The 20,508-nt window shown below is 43.1% G+C and overlaps 1 protein-coding gene across 2 annotated transcripts in view; it reads right to left on the reverse strand.

The window, feature by feature from the left end:
* The window catches only part of NSG2 (neuronal vesicle trafficking associated 2), a 34,502-nt gene extending 33,272 nt beyond the window's left edge, over positions 1-1,230 (reverse strand). For both annotated transcript variants that reach the window (XM_068409489.1, XM_068409488.1), the window contains exon 1: positions 1,102-1,230. In XM_068409489.1, the coding sequence (XP_068265590.1) occupies positions 1,102-1,230 (129 nt within the window). The remainder of the gene's footprint in view (positions 1-1,101) is intronic.
* Between the last annotated feature and the right edge of the window lie 19,278 nt (positions 1,231-20,508).

Consider the following 20,508-nt stretch of genomic DNA (forward strand, 5'->3'; position numbering starts at 1 on the left):
CATGAAGCACATGGAGAATGAAACTAGCTCCTTTGTCTGGCACGGCTCTGGTTCCCAGGATGTCAAGGCAGTTGATTAAGCTCTATCATAAAATAAACATAGTTTGTCTATCTAGACAGTTTTATCACATCCACCATCATGTTCTCCTAATGTATTTAGAGAAAATTCATTTTGTACTACAGTAAAAACAGGATATATGTTCAATAATCATCAGTGTTAATTTTACTATTATTCTATTACCCTGTGAGATGTAATCATTCTGTCCATACTTTTGGGTGAGTTGGCTCCATCTCTGTGGTATCTGGGAACTACATTGCAGACAGGCTTTGTTTTTGTAAGGGCTGTTGGGGGATACGGATTTTTATGGTCTCGTCATGTCCTCACCAGGTTATACTGATATGCAGCGCCACTACATTGATATAGACAAAAGATTCCCTAGTGCATACTGCATCTAAACAACCCCAACCACCAAACCGCAGCCAATCGCCGATGCACATTTCTGGGAATTTTAGTGCTGCATTCAGTTCTGAGAGTGTTGAGTGGGCAGGGGAGAAAGCTGTCCCCTGGCTGGAGCCAATCGGGGCATCGAAGCCCTGGATTGCTCCATCACCACCCCGTGCTCGGGGGAACTCAGCCGCTCTCTTCAGAGAAATCAGCATCCTCAGTGCCCAAATAAGCTTTGCAAAGCCATGGAGAAGAAAACAAACCTTAACAGAGATAATTAAAATAGCTGCTTATTTCAGAAGAGTTATCATATTACTCTCAATGCAGGCAATTAATCTTACTGATAATAACAACAATGCTTTGTAAACTGCTCCTCAGTTTCTCCAGCACTTGCAAGAGAAACACACTAAGCCTTTTCCAGTTGTATTTATGAAGGAGTATTTGGGGTTGTTTTTTTTTTTGAGGAGGGAAGGAGCTGGGGGACAGTTGCATGCTTATTTGCCGTGTTAAAATAGATAAACACACCACAAAGATAACCCCTTTTTTTTTTATTGAATAGACACTATGCCACAGTTCATATCATCAGAGACCAATAAATCACCAAGGGGCACGTATATGTGCGTAACCATGCAGGAGCACCATTCGATTTTGTTTTACCTTTTCCGGAGCCGGGAACTGCAGGTGATTTACTTCCAAAGGTGTGATCAAAGGAACTGTCTGAAAACCATCTTCGGTGGATGGTGGTTTGTTGTTCTTGTCGTTCAAATTACTCCCCAGCTTCACCATTCTTGGACCTTGCTTTCCAGACCTGAAACCAGCAAGACGATCAATGTCACTGGGGTAGCGGGAAGGGGAGGATTTCTGCCTCGCCCTGCTCGGTTTGACTTACCTCATTGGTTACCTGGGCTTTCACACCCGCGTTTCCAGGCACACCGCGCACCGCACCACGACTGGACTTCGCAAACGCATTTCACCGTGCCTCACGCAGACACCCCACAAACACCACTTCAGCATCCCCGTGGTGAACCCGGGCAGAGCCGCTCCCAACACCACAAACAGCATCACCACCGAAACCACCGCAAGCGAGCGCGGGGCCAGGGCGCGTCTCCCGCCGTCCCCGGGGGTGCTTTTGCCTGCCCCCCCCTCCATTTTTTTGGGGTACAGAAATGTGCCTTGCAAACCCCACACCCTGGGGAGCTTGGGGTCCCCTCCTCCCAGCTCCTCCGGGGAGGCGGGGCTGGGGGTCGCGCCGCGGGGGGGGGATGCTGGGGAGGAGGGGGGCTGCGGGCACCCCCCCGCGCCCCTCCCGCCGCCCCGAGCCCCTACTTACTGCAAACCACGCGGTCACTGGCGGCGGCTCGGCCCGGGCGCTGCGGCGGGGGGGCGGGGGCAGGCGGTGGCGCGGGGGGGGGCCGGTTTCCGTTAGTGTTCGCTCGCGGTCCGCGGCGGGCGGGGGAGCGGTGCTGAAGGGACAGCGCTGCGCCCTGCGCTCGGCTGCGGCTCCGCCAGCGACTGAGGGCGGGCGCGGGCGGCAGCTCCCCCCCCGCCCGCCCGCCGTGCGCGCGCACGCCCCGCGCGCCGCCGCCCGGCCTCGGGCACCCCCTGGCGTCCCCGCCGCGCACGGCCGCGCGCCCCGGCGGGCGGTGGCGCCCCCTGCAGGCCGCGCAGGGGACCGGCGGCGGCGGGGTGTGGCGGGGCCGCGGGTGGGCTGCGGAGCGTTGGTCGGGCAGGGATGCGGGTGCACGGGGGGGGGGGGGCGTGGGCTGGAGAGGGCCCCGCGGCGGCTGCGGCGCTGCGGGAAGGTGTCGTGCCCGCACAAATAGCGGTGCACAGAGGGCGGAGAGGCCCCGTGCAAGCTGTGACGCTCCCACAGCGCAGCGCACAGGCACAAACGCAGGCACAGGGGGGGCTGGGGCGGGGGGCCAGCGCGGCTGCGGCGCTGCAAGGAGACAGGACTGGTGCTGATACTGGGTCAGCGGGCACCCGGTTTGCCCGCTTTGGCCCACACCGCCATTGACCACTGTGACACTCACCGGGCCGTTGCACAAGGTCGGTCACCGGTCTCTGGTGCCCACTGAAGTGCTGGAGTGGCAGGACAGGAACAAGCCGCCGGCCCTGCTCGGTTTTCTACGGGACTCTCCTGTTTGCAGAAGCCACCCTGGAAACACATCACCCCTGCGACAGGAGGTGCTGCCACGGGGTGCCAGGCTGGCCTGCCAGCAGCCACAGTCCCCCGCCAGCACCCCTGGAGTCACCAGTCCCTGCACGATGAGGCTGAAGCACTTTGCTTGGAAACAGAGGATACTTTGAGGTGACTTTAGCCTGATTTGTTTATAAATATAGAATTTGCCTCCAGAGCTTGCAACTTGGCATCTTTTACAAGACCTAAATATACCCCTAAGAGGCATGAACTGTTTCCATAATAAAGCCTTTCAGAACTTACTTGTGAGAATTCATTTAAAGCCATACTTTGGAGAGCAAGTGAAAGCGCTTAATGCATCGGCATGAGCTTGTTCACAGTACAGCGGTTCGATGTCTAGAGCAAGAAGTGCTGAGAGGCAGTGAGTAGAGGTGGGGCAACTAAAACTACCTGCTGCTAACATCACCTGACACGGTCTGTTAAAGAGCCTGTTCCCGATAGCTTCGCCGGTTTTTAATGCTTGGGTTGGAATTTTCTGTATCACATTTCTGCCTGAGGCCAAACTTCTACAGCAAATTTCATCCAAGAGAGTTTTTCTGGTTTTAAGAATAAAGTTCTGCCATATATAAAACTTACCTTTGAATAACTTTTGCTCAGTGTTAAAAATTGTTGGCGGGTAGCTTTTTGATGTTCTCAGAATCATCTGCAAAAAACTGATCACATCATAAGGTTTTGAGAGTTCATATTCAGGAAACTCAGGAAAGATTTCTTAAGCTCAGTAGCAGAGATGCCCTCAGATCCCATCCATCATCAGAGGCATGTTCAGCTCTAGATTCAACAAGATTTTCACTGTGACTACAACTCCAGCTTGCTGCAGATAGACCAGGAATAGATACCCACAAAGCAAGCCAGCAGGTTGCATCCCACAGATGAGGGAAAGTATAGGACTTAACACTCTATAGGTCTGAAGAAGCACATAAAAACACTCACTAAAGATTATTGATTAGATTACTACAATATAATGTTTTAATATTGTAATAATACCAGAAATCAACCATCAATGCCCATCTGGGCTAGGATCTGTGCAAATATATAGCAAGTTATAAACCCTGCAAAGTCCTTTTCTCATGCTCTGCACAGAGATGACTGTCACTGTGATAGTTTGGCTCAGGATGATAATTAGGGCCTTCAAAATATGGACGTTGTAAAAAAAAAACAAAAGCACTACATTGCAAATGATGACAGAAGCCCATCACAGACATTGCCCGCTCTCCAGATCCTGAGCCAAAGACCTCTGGTCCTAGAGGGGCACTGGACCAGGCTCCTGTCAGAGCATTTCCTGTCATCATTCATGTACAGCATCACTGAGGCTGGCAGGGACCTCTGGAGACCATCCAGTGCAAAGCAGAGACAGCAAGAACAGGTTCCTCAGGGCTGTGTCCAGTTGGGTTTTGAATATCTCCAAGAATGGAGACACCACAAATGCTCTGAGAAACCTGTTCCAGTGTTCAGCCATCCTCATAGTAAAATAGTTTTTCTTATGTTTAAATTAAATTTCCTGTGTTTCAGTTTGGGCCCATTGTCCCTTGTCCTGTCACTGGGCACAACTGAGAAGAGGCTGGCTCTGAGCCCTGGGAGCCTTCTCCAGGCTGAACAATCCTAACTCTGTCAGCCTCTCCCTGTGCAGCAGATGATGCTCTAAGCAAGAAAGTGCAATTGCAGCAACTCTTTCCCCAACTTTCAATATATTACAGATTATATCATCTGAAGTGATTTGACCAGCCAAAGAGATTCACAGATTCTATAGTTATCTTCCACTGAATGCATACATTTAAACTACTCTAGCTCTTCTGACAGTAAAATGGCTATTTTCAGGACTAGGAAATATTATTTTAAAATGCAAAGGAAATTATTTTTCTTGCACTGTAACTCCATAGAAATGGCATTGTGGTTTTCCACCTTTATCTGGTAATTACCAAGGGACACGAGCATGCTTTGTTGAAGAGCAAAGTGATCTCTTTCATAGCTTGCAAATGCATTCTGTGATCTGAAAACCAAATCATTTTCATGCACATCAACATTGGTAATGAATATCCTGCTAGCCAAAATACTACCTTAGTGAATCCTGGGCAGATCCTCCAACTTAAAGAGATGTCTTAAGCAACACTTCACGAACACACTGATGTTAAATCTCCAGAATCACTTGTTCAAACCCATGAAAAGTGTGGCTACACAATGAAAAATAAGGTTATCTGCTTGCTGAGCGTGTCTACTCACTTGAACACACTGATATGCACGCAGAGTTTAATATATTAACTTTTGTTGTTTATACTTGAATACTCTTCAGAGTAACATAGCTAAGGGGCAATGAGGTGAATCCCATTCCTTCTTGTGCATTACTACCACTGTAAAATAGCTTTCATGTAGCTATCTACATGAATAAATCTACTGATAAATAAACAGAACTAAACTCTGCTGGAGATATTCCATGTAACCCTGAGAACACAGCTCAGCATTGTCAGCACTCGAGCACTGGCAGTTAGAGCCACCTTTTCACTAAAAGACTTTTAGTTGTGAGTACTAACAGCAAGAACCTGCGATAAGTGAGCAGATGCTGCTTTTACCTTATGACTTTTCAGGGTAGAAGCACATTTTAAACAATATCTTTCAGTGAGGATTTTGGCAGTGTGGTGGAGGGAGATGTGCAGAGAGACACTGAATCTGTCAAAGCCCTCCTTGGCATTACATCCAGTAACTTCCATTTCCCCCATGAGACTGAACTAGCCCTGTAACTAGTTAGGGTCATTATGCCCCATTTCAGTTTGAAAATACCTCTTTGTAAAATGCCTCTTTCACAAACAGACAAACAACCAGGAGTAAATTTATGTAGCAGGATGCTTCATGGAAAAAAAAATAGATGCCTGAAGTTGCCAGCAAGATCCTAAAAGTGAACATTCTCTAGGGACAACATTAAAGCAACTCCAAGTGAATATGAGAAATTGAAGAGTAACATACAAGATTTCCTTATGAAGCGAATACAGAGCCTGACATTTCCACCCACACGGAGCAGCTCAGTGATAGGCAATAAGAAAAAGCAGCAATATGAGCAACGCGAGACTCCAGAGGAATAAACAATATATTTCTTCTGTCAACAAAAATACATGCCCTTTTTATTCTTTTAATATCTCTCACGATATATTATTTTCTATTTCCAGTTAAACAAATCAGAGCAGAATTACTGTTTTCATTATCAGTTTACACTGAAGATTATTGGCTGTCATTAAGAGGCATAGTATTTGTAATAGGGCTTGGGTATAACCTTTCACTGTATTGTAAATTCTGCAACTTGTAAACAAAATGTCAGTCACAGAGTAGTTCAATCTCTACCTACTTCAAGCCTGAACATATAAATCAACTTCTCTTCAATGTTAATGAATATTATTTTACTTACTTGATCCTTGATCTATGAAATTCTTATGCTCATTGCCTCTCTTCATAAAATACTTCTCCTGCACACCATGCATTTTCCCCTATAGTGTTCTTGCTCATTATTATAAGTAACATTATTTTTATCCGTTTTCATATATTGAAAAACTGGGATCGGGCTTTCAATGAAAGTATTTGAAAACATGTGAACAGGCAGTAGGAATTACTAAGAAGAGAAACTACAAAACCTGAAGGCACAAAGTGAGGACGAAGTCTCAGGAAGCCAGACCAGTCACAGTAGTCAGGGTAGGGCAATCCTAGGAGTAATATCATCCACCTCAGACTCTTCTACCAAAAGATCATGTTTGTTCCTCAAACATTCACGTTAATCTATTTCAAAATTAGTCTAATACAACAATGAAAACCAGTACAGAAGTTCAGGAAACAGTTTAAGCCAAACCCAGCCCTGATCTGAGTCCTGTGACTTAACAAATATATACAGTCAGAATTCAGATCTGTGTTTTCCTGGAGAAAACACCATGGTGTAGATGGAAAGTAGCATTTAGACAGAGCACATCAACATGGGAAGGAATCTCACCATAACCTCAACCTAAACACAAAATATGGGACTATTGCCACTAAAATGCTTGCCTGAGGGAACTGCAGACCTGTAGAGGTTATAAAAAGACAGGTCTCTGTTCCCTGCCCATGCTCCAAACTGCTCCTCACTGCTCATCCCCCATTGTTTTGCTCAGTCCTGGACAACAGAGTCAAGCAAGGAGGGCATTTATGTTCTTTTCCTTGGGAGATCACTCCACAGACAAATTAGCACCATAGTTCAGAATTTTTACCCTATATGTACTTGAAGGAATTTAAAATACCAAGAGGTGTAAAAAGTTATCATGTACATTTTAAATTGGGGTTAACTACTTGTAGTCATTGCTGTGGAGGAGCTCATCCATTATACAGAACTACATTGGCGCCGCTGACTTCCTCTCACACACACATTAGGAACAAGAAAATAAGCATACAGCAGAACAGGAAAAAAAACCATGTTAATTCATTATTCATTTCAAAATACAAGAGATTACAAAGGTTCCGGAAGAGAAGGAGCATTTGTCAGTGCCTTAGTGAACCTTCCTGCACAGCTTTTTTAATCTGCCTCCATTCCTTGTCTATGCAGGAATGCCAGGCGTGCAATAAATTTCACACATTCACAGCATGAACGTATTCTTGTCACGATCTCTAGGAGACTACACAGATCAGACATGTTCACAAGCAGCCCAGCAACATCCGCAGTTCAGCTGAACCATCCAGATGAGACACACATGTGGGTTCACAACTCAGAGAAAGAAGAGATCCTCTCATTAATCTGCTCCACACATACAGCACAGAAGACACAATATGGCCCGTTCTAAGAGGTGCCACAGTCAATGGGAGGTGAAAGTCCTCAGCATCTTCCAGGAGGTATTCAGCCCCTCTCTGGATCAAGGCATACCACTTTTTCCTTGGGGGCCTCCATATCTTTTGCTTCTAACAAAGTGAAACTGCAGCTGCACACATTGATTTTCACTAGCTACCAGGCAGGCAGAAACTTCCAAACGTGAATTTTTCTGCATCAGATCAGATGGCCATGATGCTGTCACTAACAAATGAGCAACTTCCTGTGAATATTTATTAAAAGTGCACTGTGGCCTTAATATGCTTCAATAAATTTTGCTCTTTTCCTCATAAAGTAAGCTTGTGCTTAAGTGACAGGTTCCCCTGCTACTTCAATTTGCTGGAAAGCCTATACTGTTAAACCCATCAAAGAATGGCTGCTTTGTTTTTTATGCAAATTCCTATCATCATGCTTACATAAGTGCTTATGCAATGAAAATATACATAATACACAAACCTGCCCATGTCACTGAGAATTATTTACAAGAGCTATAAATCAAAGTTGCATCCTGCTTTGTTTTACATTTAAGGGCCTACTGCACACGTAAAATGTCACACATGCCCAAAATTTGCTTTCAGTCACTTCCAAAAAAAAAAAAAAAAGCCATAACTGAACTGCCTGCTGAAGGCTATTCTTTAGTCAGAGTCCATGCAAAATTGTATTAGAAGCTTTGAACTTAAAACAGGAACATTGACTATTCGAAAGGGCCCTAAAGACAAAGACATTTACTGGATGTAAATGTTCAGTGAAGACAAAGGTCACCTTATACTTTCCCGAAATCTGACCACGTTAGAAACTCCACATGCGGTTCTCAAGTTTTGCTTAAGAGCTGAAATCTTTTCATGGAAGGAATCAGCAATGAAATATTATCAACCTTGGTGATTGATTACATTGTAATGGCCAAGTTATGATAACCTCACAGGCCATGGGACTGCACAACCTCTGCTCCTAGGGCAGAGGAACCTGATTCATCACAACACCAGAGCAGACAGGGCACGAACAGAAGAGCTGCCTGCAGGAAATGAGGTTTTATCTGAATTGGTGGCTTTGGTCCAAATCAAGCAGGAAATAAACTCTTTTGAAAATGCCCACAAACTGGAAATTCCCAGAAAGGTCACTTCAGAAACGTCAAAACACTTCCAAAACACAATTCCCATGTTCCCAAGCCTGCGGCTGATCAGTGACATAGTTTCTGGCAATAGCAGCAGCATCTGCGAACGCCAGCTCCACACAGTAGCTGTGGGAGCTCCCGAGACTCTCTGGCTTCGGTGCAGCCTTGATGCTGAGGACTGCCCCGGGAAGCCTGCCCAAAGTCACAGCTCCACATCAGGGAGTGCAGGATCTCTGACAAGTCCTTCTTCAGCCAAGCCTCTTAGCACTTCCAGACATGGAAATCAAAGTGGAGTTCAAGCTGCCAGGATTTTCTTGCTTTCATCTTTACAGCAGGTTGGAATGGGTAGCCCACGACCACCGGCTGGAGTTTCAAGCCCCCAGGCCCTGGACAGACTACTCCAAGTCAGAGGAGGCTGCATTACCTGGGAGGACCTGCCAAGAAGTGCTCCAGGAACCAGGGGAGCTCAATTTGGCAAGAACTCACCAAATGGGATAACTTCAGTCAAAACATTTCAGGACCAGCAGTTGCAGTATTTCCAGCTAAACTTGGCTTTACCAATAAATCTCTAACTAGCATGGAACAGCAATATAAAAACCAAAGGCTTTACTCTCCATTGCTTACCTTCATATACAGTCATTTGTATTTATGAAACATAGTACAAAAGAACACTTATTCAGACCAACTTTAAGATCTTGAGACAAGTGGCTGACACTATTATTTACAGATAACAAGAATTCAGCAGCAATGCCTTCAGCTACTCTGTGTGCCCTGGCTGCTCCTTCTCGCCTCTATAAAGCAAGGTACCTCCTCAGATCTCTTGGCAACTGTTCACAGGGTTGAGATGAAAAATTTTCAAACTTTTAGAATAAACTAGAGTTTTTGTTCTGTGTAGAAATGCAAATTATGTACTGAGAAAGAGGCAAAGCAAAGACAAAGCGTGACCTCTATATTTGCACATCTGCTTCGGTTCACACTCCAAGTGAGATTTGTTATTAAAAACTTCAGGTAACTGATATGCATTTTGAAGAATGTGAAAGAACAACACTGCTTCCCAGGAACCACAGAAGGACAGTATGACACTTGCTTTTAGTTCTGCAGTGATGATTAAGGAGTTCAGAGGAGGATCAGTTGTTTTCTGAATCTCAAGTATACGATCTAGTGCCCTGAGGTTCTCCTATTTATTTCTGACTCCTTTTAACAAAGAGACTTTAAATAAATTTTTTCCTGTATAAGCCAACCCTTTTTTTTTTTTTTTCTTGTTGAACATGTTACTTACTTGGATCATATAAGCATATTTTAATGCAACACTACAATTACTTTCTCTTCTGCATTTACACTTAAATATTCATATGAATTAAAAAAAAAGAATGCATTACTACAGGGGTCTGAGCAGATGGTGATGGTGTATGTGTCAGCTGGTCTGGTTTGTGTATCTTGAGCTAGGTTCTTCTCCAGACTCTTTTTTCAGCAGTTTAACTGCTCTGACTACCCTTTTCATTTGTGCCCTGTGATAGGACAAGGGGCAATGGATGCAAACTAGAGCACAGGAAGTTCAACCTCAACATGAGGAAGAACTTCTTTACCGTAAGGATTACAGAGCACTGGAACAAGCTCCCCAGAAAGGTTGTGGAGTCTCCTTCTCTGGAGACTTTCAAGACCCGTCTGGATGCATTCCTGTGTAACCTGCCCTAGACTGGTCCTGCTCTGGCAGGGGGGTTGGACTCGATGATCTCCAGAGGTCCCTTCCAACCCCTAACATTCTATGATTCTATGATTCTGTGATACCCTTGTCCACAACAATACCTTTGAAATCTGGTCGCTACAGTAGAAAGCTAGACTTCATCACCCAAAGAGTTAGAAGTCGAACCTGAATGAGCATGTATGTTTTTGCCCCACTGCATCAGCTGTTCTGGCCCAAAGTGATTTGAAAGGTAAGAGCCCTTTCAAAGTACGGCCAACTGAAAGTTCTTTTCTGTTAGTAGATCCCAACCAATTAATTATAGCATCACTGCCACAGGGTTTCTGGGGAAGGGGCTGCTGGCTCTTACTTGCAGTTTCACACACATTGCAGGCTGAGAAAGCACTGCTGCTCACCAGCCTCTGCTCTGACACAAACTGCATTCTGGAGTGAGCTGGAAATGAGGCAAAAGCAGAACAGAGGCATGTTGGACAAGGGCTAAGACAAGTAGGCAAGAAGATAGATTTGCTAGAATTAATAAGGAAGGCAGTAGTTATTTCTTTCTCTTGATTAGCAGGATGTTAGCAAGTATAAAACCATGTGACAAGGTCGATGCTGCACAGGCCCTTCCCCTCAAATGACACCTGGATGAAAACAGAGCAGCACAGCACATAAGTCCAGGCTACTCTGAATCCCCACAAAATCTAGCAAAGCCACTGAAGCTGGGCAATGCTGGGGCTAGACTGCCGCAGCTCACTGCTCCCTGAACACACAAAGGGGAAGCTGGCACTCCTCCATTCCCACATGTGTACCAATAATAGATCAAACCTGGTTTATAGGGCTTGAGCCTTCCCTTGCACCTTTGGGTCATTTACACACATGAAGTGGCTGCAGCAAGCAGGTAAAACACTATCAGATAGCCCTGGCAGCTACTGATAACCAACCTGTACAGACTTTTCAGACTATAAGAAGTATATGGATAAAGATGATCTAGGCCCATATTTATCTTTTATAATTTCTTCCTTTTAAAATGATTTAGCATAGTCCAACAGACAAAGGTCTATATTTATCCAAAGAATCTTAATGAGTTGGCTGAATTTCATTCAGACATTTAGGTTGATGTATCTCATCTATCCTGTAAAAGTAGCAATTATGCATCTGGAAGAAAGGTTTGGTTTCCTGGACGCTTTAAGTCTGTGCCAGTAAAGGTACCAACTGCAGCTGTAGTTTACAAGAAAAGAAACGTTAGAGCAACAACTCTGTAATTTACAATCCAGGATTATAAATTAAATACTCCCCATGCAAACATTTCATTGATAGAACTGTGGGAACAGGGAGATGATCTCATTTAGTACAAAAAAACCTAAAAATACGTGTGACTCCAAACGTATTTTGAAAATACCAAAGAACTATGACATTTTTGCTCTGCCAGAAAAATGATCACATCTTGATTGAATACTTTGCTTTCTCACTTCCTTTTCCAAGCTGAAATGTCAACTATTTTAAGTAAAATCAGAATATTACTCAACCACAAATCAGAAAAGAACCGTGGTGCCAGAGCTGTCATCAAAAAGGCACATTCCAGTTGCATACTTGCAGTTTTACTATTAAGAAAACAGAGATTAAACCCTTCCAAATGCTTTGCTGTTAATGACACAATCACTAGCATGTTATTAAAGCTCAACACTCTGACATTCCAGTCATTATATGTGCAAACACTAAGACATTATGCAATGAGAAAACAATCCTTTTATTGAAACCAAGGACATCTAATTGTGACAGGTGAATGTTTCATCTACAGAGATGAAATCCATATACACACTATTTTTATGCAGTCTTCATGTTCCATTTACACAATTTGCTAGTTTAAAAGGTTTTAACAGTCAATCAAGAGTTCAAGTATTAATCTCCATAACAGAAGAAAATTATATTGTGTTATTGAAGTCAGCTGGATAAACAATACCTTCTGATTATGATTATATCATTATGTGCTTCACGATGAACAGTAAGACAGAAAACATTCACCTTGTTTCATATTCAAAATACTTTCTGAGATTCATGTATAAATGGATGAGTGAACAGAAGGGTAATTGTGTATTATTTTAATATAATAAAGTCAAATTTATTCAAATCAGTGAGAAAAAAAGTATTCTTTTATATCTTGTGTGGAGTTCTGCCTTACTGAATTTGTGTTTGTTTATGATTCTGACAAGCTACAAAAAAAAAGTTATAAATACAGAGTCAACACTAAATGTGTATCTCTATTCTTTTGCAAGAAAACTGTCAAAATATTATGCTCATTAAAAAGCTTTTGAAAACTAATAGTTAAGTGAAACACTAGACTTAATGACTCAAAATAAATATCTTGCAACAGAGCTGTTTAAGCCACTGTAAAAACAAACCTCTTAAACAGTAGAAGCACATGCGCCAAACAAACAACAGAGAACCTGTGTTCACTGAAATCACTTGCAGTCTTGCCACTGACTTCAGTAAGAACTAGATCAAAATAAAAACTTTCATTACTTTTCTATTTCCTTTTGGATTGAATCTTACTTTATTCTCTTGCTATACCCAGCCAAAGATGGACTCCTCCTAGAAAAAAAAAAAAAAGATGACAAAAGTGAAGGGGTGCATTCCCTTTAATACAAAAGAGTCGGATATAAAGTGTGACAAATAAAGACTCCATTCAGATTCTTCAGATTTTACTTTAGACCATCACAGAAGGATTTAGCTCAATACAAAGGCAAAATCCACCTCCCAGCCTCGGCAATGCACACAGCCCTTCCTGCTTCCCAAACATGACTCTAATCTGGAAAAACACTTGAGCCCAATGTCAGTAACACTGAAGTATACAACCAGTACTTATTAATAACATTAAAGAATATCAGTGTGTCTTTTTAATGTGATTATTTTGTTTATTTAGCATTTAAACTTAATGGATTAATGGACTACATACATACCCTGTCCAGGTAGGATGCCTCATTCTGTGAACTTTGGTTCATATCATTGCCTGTGGGAGAATATTATGTGGAGGGACGTTATCATTTTCAGTGACACCGAATCTAATCTTAATTGCAACATTCCAAGGAGTAAATAAGGTAGCATTAGAATTCAAGTAGATTTTTGTTCTCTCAAGAAAACTATTTAGAGAGGCAATAAAATGCAGCATTAATTTTCTAGCTCTATTAGTCTGGTAAAGAAAAAAAAAAGATAAAAATGAACCCAGTTTATTCAGATTAGTTGATCCATATCTAAATGTCTGCTAGAATTACTCCATTTGCTTCTTGTTTAATGAAAAATTCAGATCAATAGACTTATCTCCTTCATGTTGTATAGAATCTGCTAATTAGAAATAAGTTATTAGAATTGATGGTTTTCACCTAAATAGAGCTTAATAGTAGATTCTCAATTATAGCTCCTGAAAAATGAGGTACAATTACAATTAAGGATAGAGTAAGTGTTGGGGGGAGGGGGGGGTTGGTTGGGTTGGGGTTTTTTTTAAGTGACTGGAAATTATATATAAAGATAATGCTCTCCCTCCAGATTACAAAAATAAATGAGTATCTGAAAAGGGAATGGGCCCTGTTGATAAATACAAGCTTGACAAAGAAGCACATTACATATCCAAAACAAACAGAAAAGCAGATTAACAGCTATTATGTTAAGGCAGCACCTAGACTGTATATCAGCAGAATTTTGGGGTTTTTTTACAATAACTTGAAATTTTTGGGGCAATCACCTACTAAAGATTTCTACTCCATTTTCCTTGTCTCTTGTTCTCCTTTTTCTTGAAAGCAAGTAAACAAAAACCCTGGAAGACTTTTTTTTTTTTCCTTCTGTGTCCTACATATACATAGATGTATGTGTCCTACATATACATATACGTCCAACATATACATTAATAGCTGTGCACAAAAAATTCTGCAATGGTCTAAGCCGTAGGAGAAAGTGTGTGGAAGCTGCTAGATCAAAACCTTTAGATTAGGTAGAGAAGCACAGTGTTACAACAGCTTCTACAACAGGTGTTAGTGCAGAAGTCCTAAGGCACTACTGATGCGAAAGATACACACCCCCTCCACCAAAGCTCTCCCGGCTCGCAGGAACAGGTGAGTTCAGGAGGAAAGGTACCCATGCCCAACCCTGTGGAATTCTTATATATCACAGGCATGAGTTAGATACAGTGGTACAGTGGCAAATAATTACTCTCCCATTATTGCGAAAAAAATGAGCAATAATATGGATGAACTATGCACCATATAGAGAAGCAGATAGCATTTTAATTGATGGCAAAGATGAGAATAAGGAGTATCAGAGCCAGGAAACAATGTCCATATGAGGAGAGATTTAGTAGACTGGAACTTCTCAGCACAGAAATATGAGAGAGGCCAGTGGAATCTTGATTGGTATAAAGAATATGAATAGCACATAATTAATACCCGGCATCTCATAATACCAGAATTAGTCAGGAATTGGTTTTAAAGCAAACAGAAGAAGTGCTTTTCCACATAATGCAGAATATTTGCAGAATGATTGTGGAATATGTTGTTGCAGCATAGTGTGGAATTTCTTCTACTATTCCAATAACATCCACTGTAGGTCACAGGGGACATCCATTGGGGAAGACATTTCTTTTTTGAGCCAGAATTGCACTTCTTTTGTTCTCATGAGGAAAATTTTTGAGGGAGTATTTTCTAATCATGTATGTGGAAATCTAATCAGTATGGAACATACAATGTTTTACAAAAATAGGATACTGGCAACAGTGGACATACATTTTGGTATATACCCTAACATTGCCTACATGTGGAAAACTTCCATCAACACACATGTAAGCTGAGCAGAAGCACTGTGGGTGAATATGCCATTTTTTAACTTGCCTGGTAACTCTTCATGGATTAGTATATTCTTTTTCTTAAAAACTCATCAGACTGTGAGGCCAGAAATTCCAATTACATTTGTAAGCATACACTGTATTATCTTAAATTGTGCAGCAACTACAATGTCTCTAATTGAAGTTGTCTCAATGCAGAGCACCAGTTTTAATTCCCGGGTCATTTTCCAGTAATGAAATAGCTGTATTCAGGGCACAGTGTGAGATCATGTTTGATGGTTACGTTAAATTGTGCTACAGCTACCTTTGGGGAGCATCTAATTTCTTTATTGTCTCTATGAAACCAACCACTATTTTCCTATGTGAAAAAAAAAATTATTTTTCATACAAGTACTGCCTTAGACGAATCTGTGAATAGTTTAATTACATATTTCACGTGTTCAGAAAAACTTGCAGATATTATATGTTCATGTTTCTAATGTTAGACTGCAGCAAACACTTCTGCCATCTTTCCTCCAAATTAATATGCATAAGACCCTCAATGAAACACAAGGGTTTTCAAATATGGCTAGAAGTGTCTAAAGTGTGCGATGAATTCCATAATTTGTGAGTTGTAAAACCTATCACCCAAAACAAACAGCTGAATGGACCTTAAACCTAAGAAGCTTAAGTCAAAGCACTTGCATTAATTTGTTTTCTATAGTAAAATAAAACATTATCAGATCATTACCTACCTTCTGCATTAAACTGACTACAAGTCAAGAGTCGACTTCTGAACTTTTCATTTTCTTCAAGCATTTTTGAAATTACTTTCTGTACCTTATGCCAGACTTTGGACTGAAAGATAAAATTGAACTTTCTCAATGAAGCATACAAAAAGTTTGCATTAAAACATCTCCTGTAGGGCAAAACTTTGAATTGACCAGCATGACTGTGAAGTCCAACTGTTTTTTTGTTGAGGACTGGGGAGGGGAGATGTGGAGGGTGGCTATATATGTGGTATATACTGGAAGAATCACCTCTATTTAAAAATCAAATAAGCATTAATTACTCCACGATTTCCCACGTGAGATATCCTCCTTTTTTTGCCTAGAACTCTTAGTCACCCAGGACTTGTGAAGTGCCCTTCTAGATAAGAAGAGCTTATAAAAACTTGTGTAAAGCCATTAAACTCTCTTCAAAGTCATCCAAAATTGGGAAAAAAATGAGACCAATACACAATTGCTCATTTTTCCAGGAGCAAAAGCTTCCCCATCTAATCCCTGAGCAGCAGTATAAGTCAGACCCCCATGCTCAGATTCCAGCATTAGCAATGGCCTTGCCTTTTTCATGTCAAATCTGTATGAATCTGGTTTACAGATGTTGATGACCTTTATTTTAGAGGCATAAAGCCCCAGCTATAGTGGGCACATTTCAAACTTGTGCATTGAAAATATAAAGTGGGAACTGTTGACAAAGGCATTCAGACAGAGCGGCAGCCTAACAAATATAAATGGCTGTTAACATGCTAACGTTATGTCTTTTGCTGGACCCCATCCGTGAAACTAGTTTAAATCTAAAGATAATTCCTTTCTCACAGACGTTTATGGCTAAAACATAATACATATTCCTCATTCTTTTTGAAGACTATTTAATGTACTAGAAGAGCGATATTATAGTATGTTATTAGCTGTTCCTCTGAAGTCAGTAGTATTTTGCTGCTTTTAAATCAAGTATCTGTGACATTGCTATAATATAGTCTAGCTGATTACTTGTACTTCACACATTACAAAATCTCATAATGAGTTACTGTTTTAATAAATGTGCCTTTTAAAATTTCAAGCATTTGTTGAACTACTGAACAGGAACAGAAATACATTTGTGAAACAAAGTAATTTCGTATCACTACTAGTATGGAGTTAATACCTCTGATTCTTGACTTCGCTTATTTGTAACCTGTGCGTTTTCTTTGTTTAAAACATAAGAGGAAGAGGAGCTGCAGAGCTTTTCCTTGCCAGGTTTCACCCAGCAAGGTGTGCAGCACCCTGGCCCAAATCCAGCAAAGCATTTCAGTACAGGCTTTAAATCAAGAGCATACTCTCATTTTTCAAGGTAAGCACACACTTAAGTGCTTTATTGAATGAGAGCCAGAATTTTAAAGCCTCCAGAGAGGGAAAATAATACCATTTTTCTTTTCTGTAAGTAAGGTTTTCAGTAAGAGACTTCCAATTCAATCTTTTAATCTCCCTCATGCTCTCACATAGACATATACAGAATAAGCAGGAAGCGATTTTCTCAAATGCACAAGGCAGCTAATTCAGCTCCCACATTTTTATACCTTTTGCTTCTTTCGTTTAATTACTTTATCAACATTTCTTGAAGGGAAGGGAAAGTCAAAGGTGTCAGCCTTATCTTCCCGAAGGTCACCTAGGAAGAGTTTAGAAAGCATATTCCAAGTGTTTACAATATAATCCTGATGAAGCCATAGATACCCCAGCTTCCAGAAGGATACTTATTTCTGGTCCCAGCAGATTACAGAACATCGGTCTTCATATCATGCTTTCATCTTGCTTATTTTCTCCATTATAACCATGGGGCAGGTGTGTATCTCTCAAACTCCACAAAACAGATTTCAAACCTGTACAGCAACCAAAAATGAAGACAACACGCTTCTGGGCAATACAACTAGCTTTTAATTCCCTCATTTTCTCTTGCTATGGCAGCTACTAGAATTCTGCCTGAGCTCAAAAAGGAAATGGTGAGTAGACTGAGGCAAGAAACCAGACAAATCACCTCTGCCAGCACTAAAAAACAGAAGCAAGAAGTGCTAAATGCGGTCACAGCCTTGTCACAGGGCTTGTCACCTGCCGCAGCAGGGCTTCAGGCAAACCAGCATCCTCCAGCCCACCACAGCCCCACCACCAGATACCCCCATGCAGCCACATCACAGGAGCAAGGCTTCGAGTTAGTGATGGTCAAAGGCTGCCTCTGAGCCACAGGTTGGCATCACCTAGATAATAACCTGGCAGGACTGGCTTTTAATTACAGACTAATGTAACATTTCCCTTCATCATCTCTAGAAAAATGGCTTTTAGGAGAGAAAAAAATACAAGAAATGAAAACATCTCAAGAGCGACAAGTTAATAAAATTCAGGACCACCCTATTGGTGTCACCCACCATTTCCAACTCACACCTGGCTTTTCCAGAAGCCAGGTCATGGTCTCTATTTTCACTCCATTTCATCTTGTACAGCAGAGCTATGCTTCATAACAGATCACAACCAGTGGAAAAACTGCCTCACCATTTTTGCTTTTATTAAAAAAAAAAAAAAAAAAAAAGACACCCATGCCCATCCCAACTTTCTTTGGTCCCAGACACAATGAAAGAAAATTAAGAAACATCTTCTGGCCGTGGCAGCAACGAGGGAGCCAGCAGCACGGTGGCTCTCTGGTTAGGTGAGAATCTCCAGAGAAGAGGTAGAAAGGACCCAGAAATTGGGTGTGTAACAGAGCAGCCCTGTTGGACACAGCTTATTTTGGCCTTATTGCTGTCACAGGAAGGGATGGGGAAGGCCTCACTGCAGGCAGCCACCTCACCTTACAGGATGGAGACACTGTAGCTCAAAAGTGTAAGAGTTTGGGGCAGAAATAGTAAATTTTTCACTCAACTACCTTGAACACCATGTTACACCTCCTGCCTAAATATCCAGTCCAACTGTACTGGGCACATTAACAAAAAGGGCTGCATTCACCCCTCAGGGTGCACAGTCTGATTGAGAGGGAAGACCCCAGCGGGACAGTATCAACAATGCACCGCAGGGAAACTGTTTCCCACCAGAAGAGGAGGACATGGCGGGGCTCGGCCCTGGGCTCTCCCATGCCCAGGCACACAGAGGTCCCTGGGGCTCAGCGACACGTACCACGATGGCGGCTGACAGGCTTCGCCATGCCACAGCTCCCCACCGCCTGTGCCCTGACACCGGCAGTGGGCAGCCCAGGGCCGGTCTTGTCCCCTGGCGCCGGGGCAGCCCTCAGCGCCCCGGCCTCCCCCGTGGGGCTTGGCGGGGAACGCGGGGGCCTGGCCCGGCCCGCCCCAGCCTGTCGACAGCCCCGGCCATAGCGGATGACAGAGCAGCAGCGGTGGGAGCCGAAGCTGTTGACATAAACGAGCTGTATGTGTGGCCTCCGCTGGCTGCGGCCGGGTTCCATCTGCGCTGGGGCAGGGCAGCGGTGAGGGCCCGCCGAGACAGGGCCCTGAGGAGATGGGGGGCGGTGTCCCGGCCACCACGCTGTGGGGTGCACAGCCCCGGCGGCCCCTTCCTCTGGGCAAGCATGGCGTGGGGGGGGACCTGCAGAGCACCCCTCCTGCCTCATGCTGTCTGACCACTATCATCCCATTTCGGTGTCCCGGCTGGATGGTGAAAAAGGGAGAAATAACTATTTTCTGAGCAGGAAGGAACAACGAGCTTAGTGCAGAATAGGAGCAGGCTGTATACCATCCCAGTCAGTCTGTCTGTCTCCCTCTCTCAGTAGTAACCTGCTCCACAAGATTGCTTTTGGGCAGCATTAGTTAGGGTTTAGCACAAAGTATGCTGCCTGATGTCATATATTGGTATATTTCATGCAAGTTATTGATACAGGACTCCAGTCTGAATGCAGTGATTTATTGTCTGTCTCTACTGCAATTTACAGACAGGGAACAAGTGACATCTCTTCCATGCAGTTCCTGATATAATGAATTCGCACACGGGTGTACTCTGAACAGCTTACCTGCTAGTGCATGTGTGGGTGGCTCCAGCCACCTGGTGAACAACATTTATGAAACATTAGTTTAACTACCTGTTGTCATGTTGTCCCTCAAGCAACAGCAGGTGTATGTGCGTGCTGTGTGATACCAAGAGGACGCCCATTGCAGCTGGGAGTCCTTCCCATGAAGGTGCTATAAAGAGACATGCCCCGCTGCAGCAGCGGGTTTATGAGATATGGCCAGTGACAAGTGGGATTTCTCAAACCACTTAAGAGCACAAGTCCCATTGATTTTTGCTTTGGCATTCAAATGCTGCTCCATATTACATCCCAGAGGTCCAGCACACTTAGCTCTTCAGAGGAGGGAAAGCATTATGAATTAGAGAGAGTAAAATCTACAAAAAGACATTTTAAAAATTCTTTTAGCAGCACCAGCAATGTGAATGGCGCTGACAATTTGTTGCCCTTGCGAATGGATCCGAAAATACCACGAAGCAAACTGGAGTCTTCCCCGAGCCTTTGAGGAGGCTGAGAGTACTCAAGGTCTCCAGGGCTGCCGTGACCTTGTCCCCCGGGCAGGGCAGGGTGCTGTGCGGATGGACCCCACGAGGTGGCAGCCTTACCTACCGAACAAGCCTGTGTCCCCGCTCCTGCAGCCACCTGACAGGAAGAGTTCAGGGGAAAAAAAACACAGCACTTTTCTGCGAAG

This window comes from Nyctibius grandis, chromosome 10, assembly GCF_013368605.1.
Source record: "Nyctibius grandis isolate bNycGra1 chromosome 10, bNycGra1.pri, whole genome shotgun sequence".
Lineage (NCBI taxonomy): Eukaryota > Metazoa > Chordata > Aves > Nyctibiiformes > Nyctibiidae > Nyctibius > Nyctibius grandis.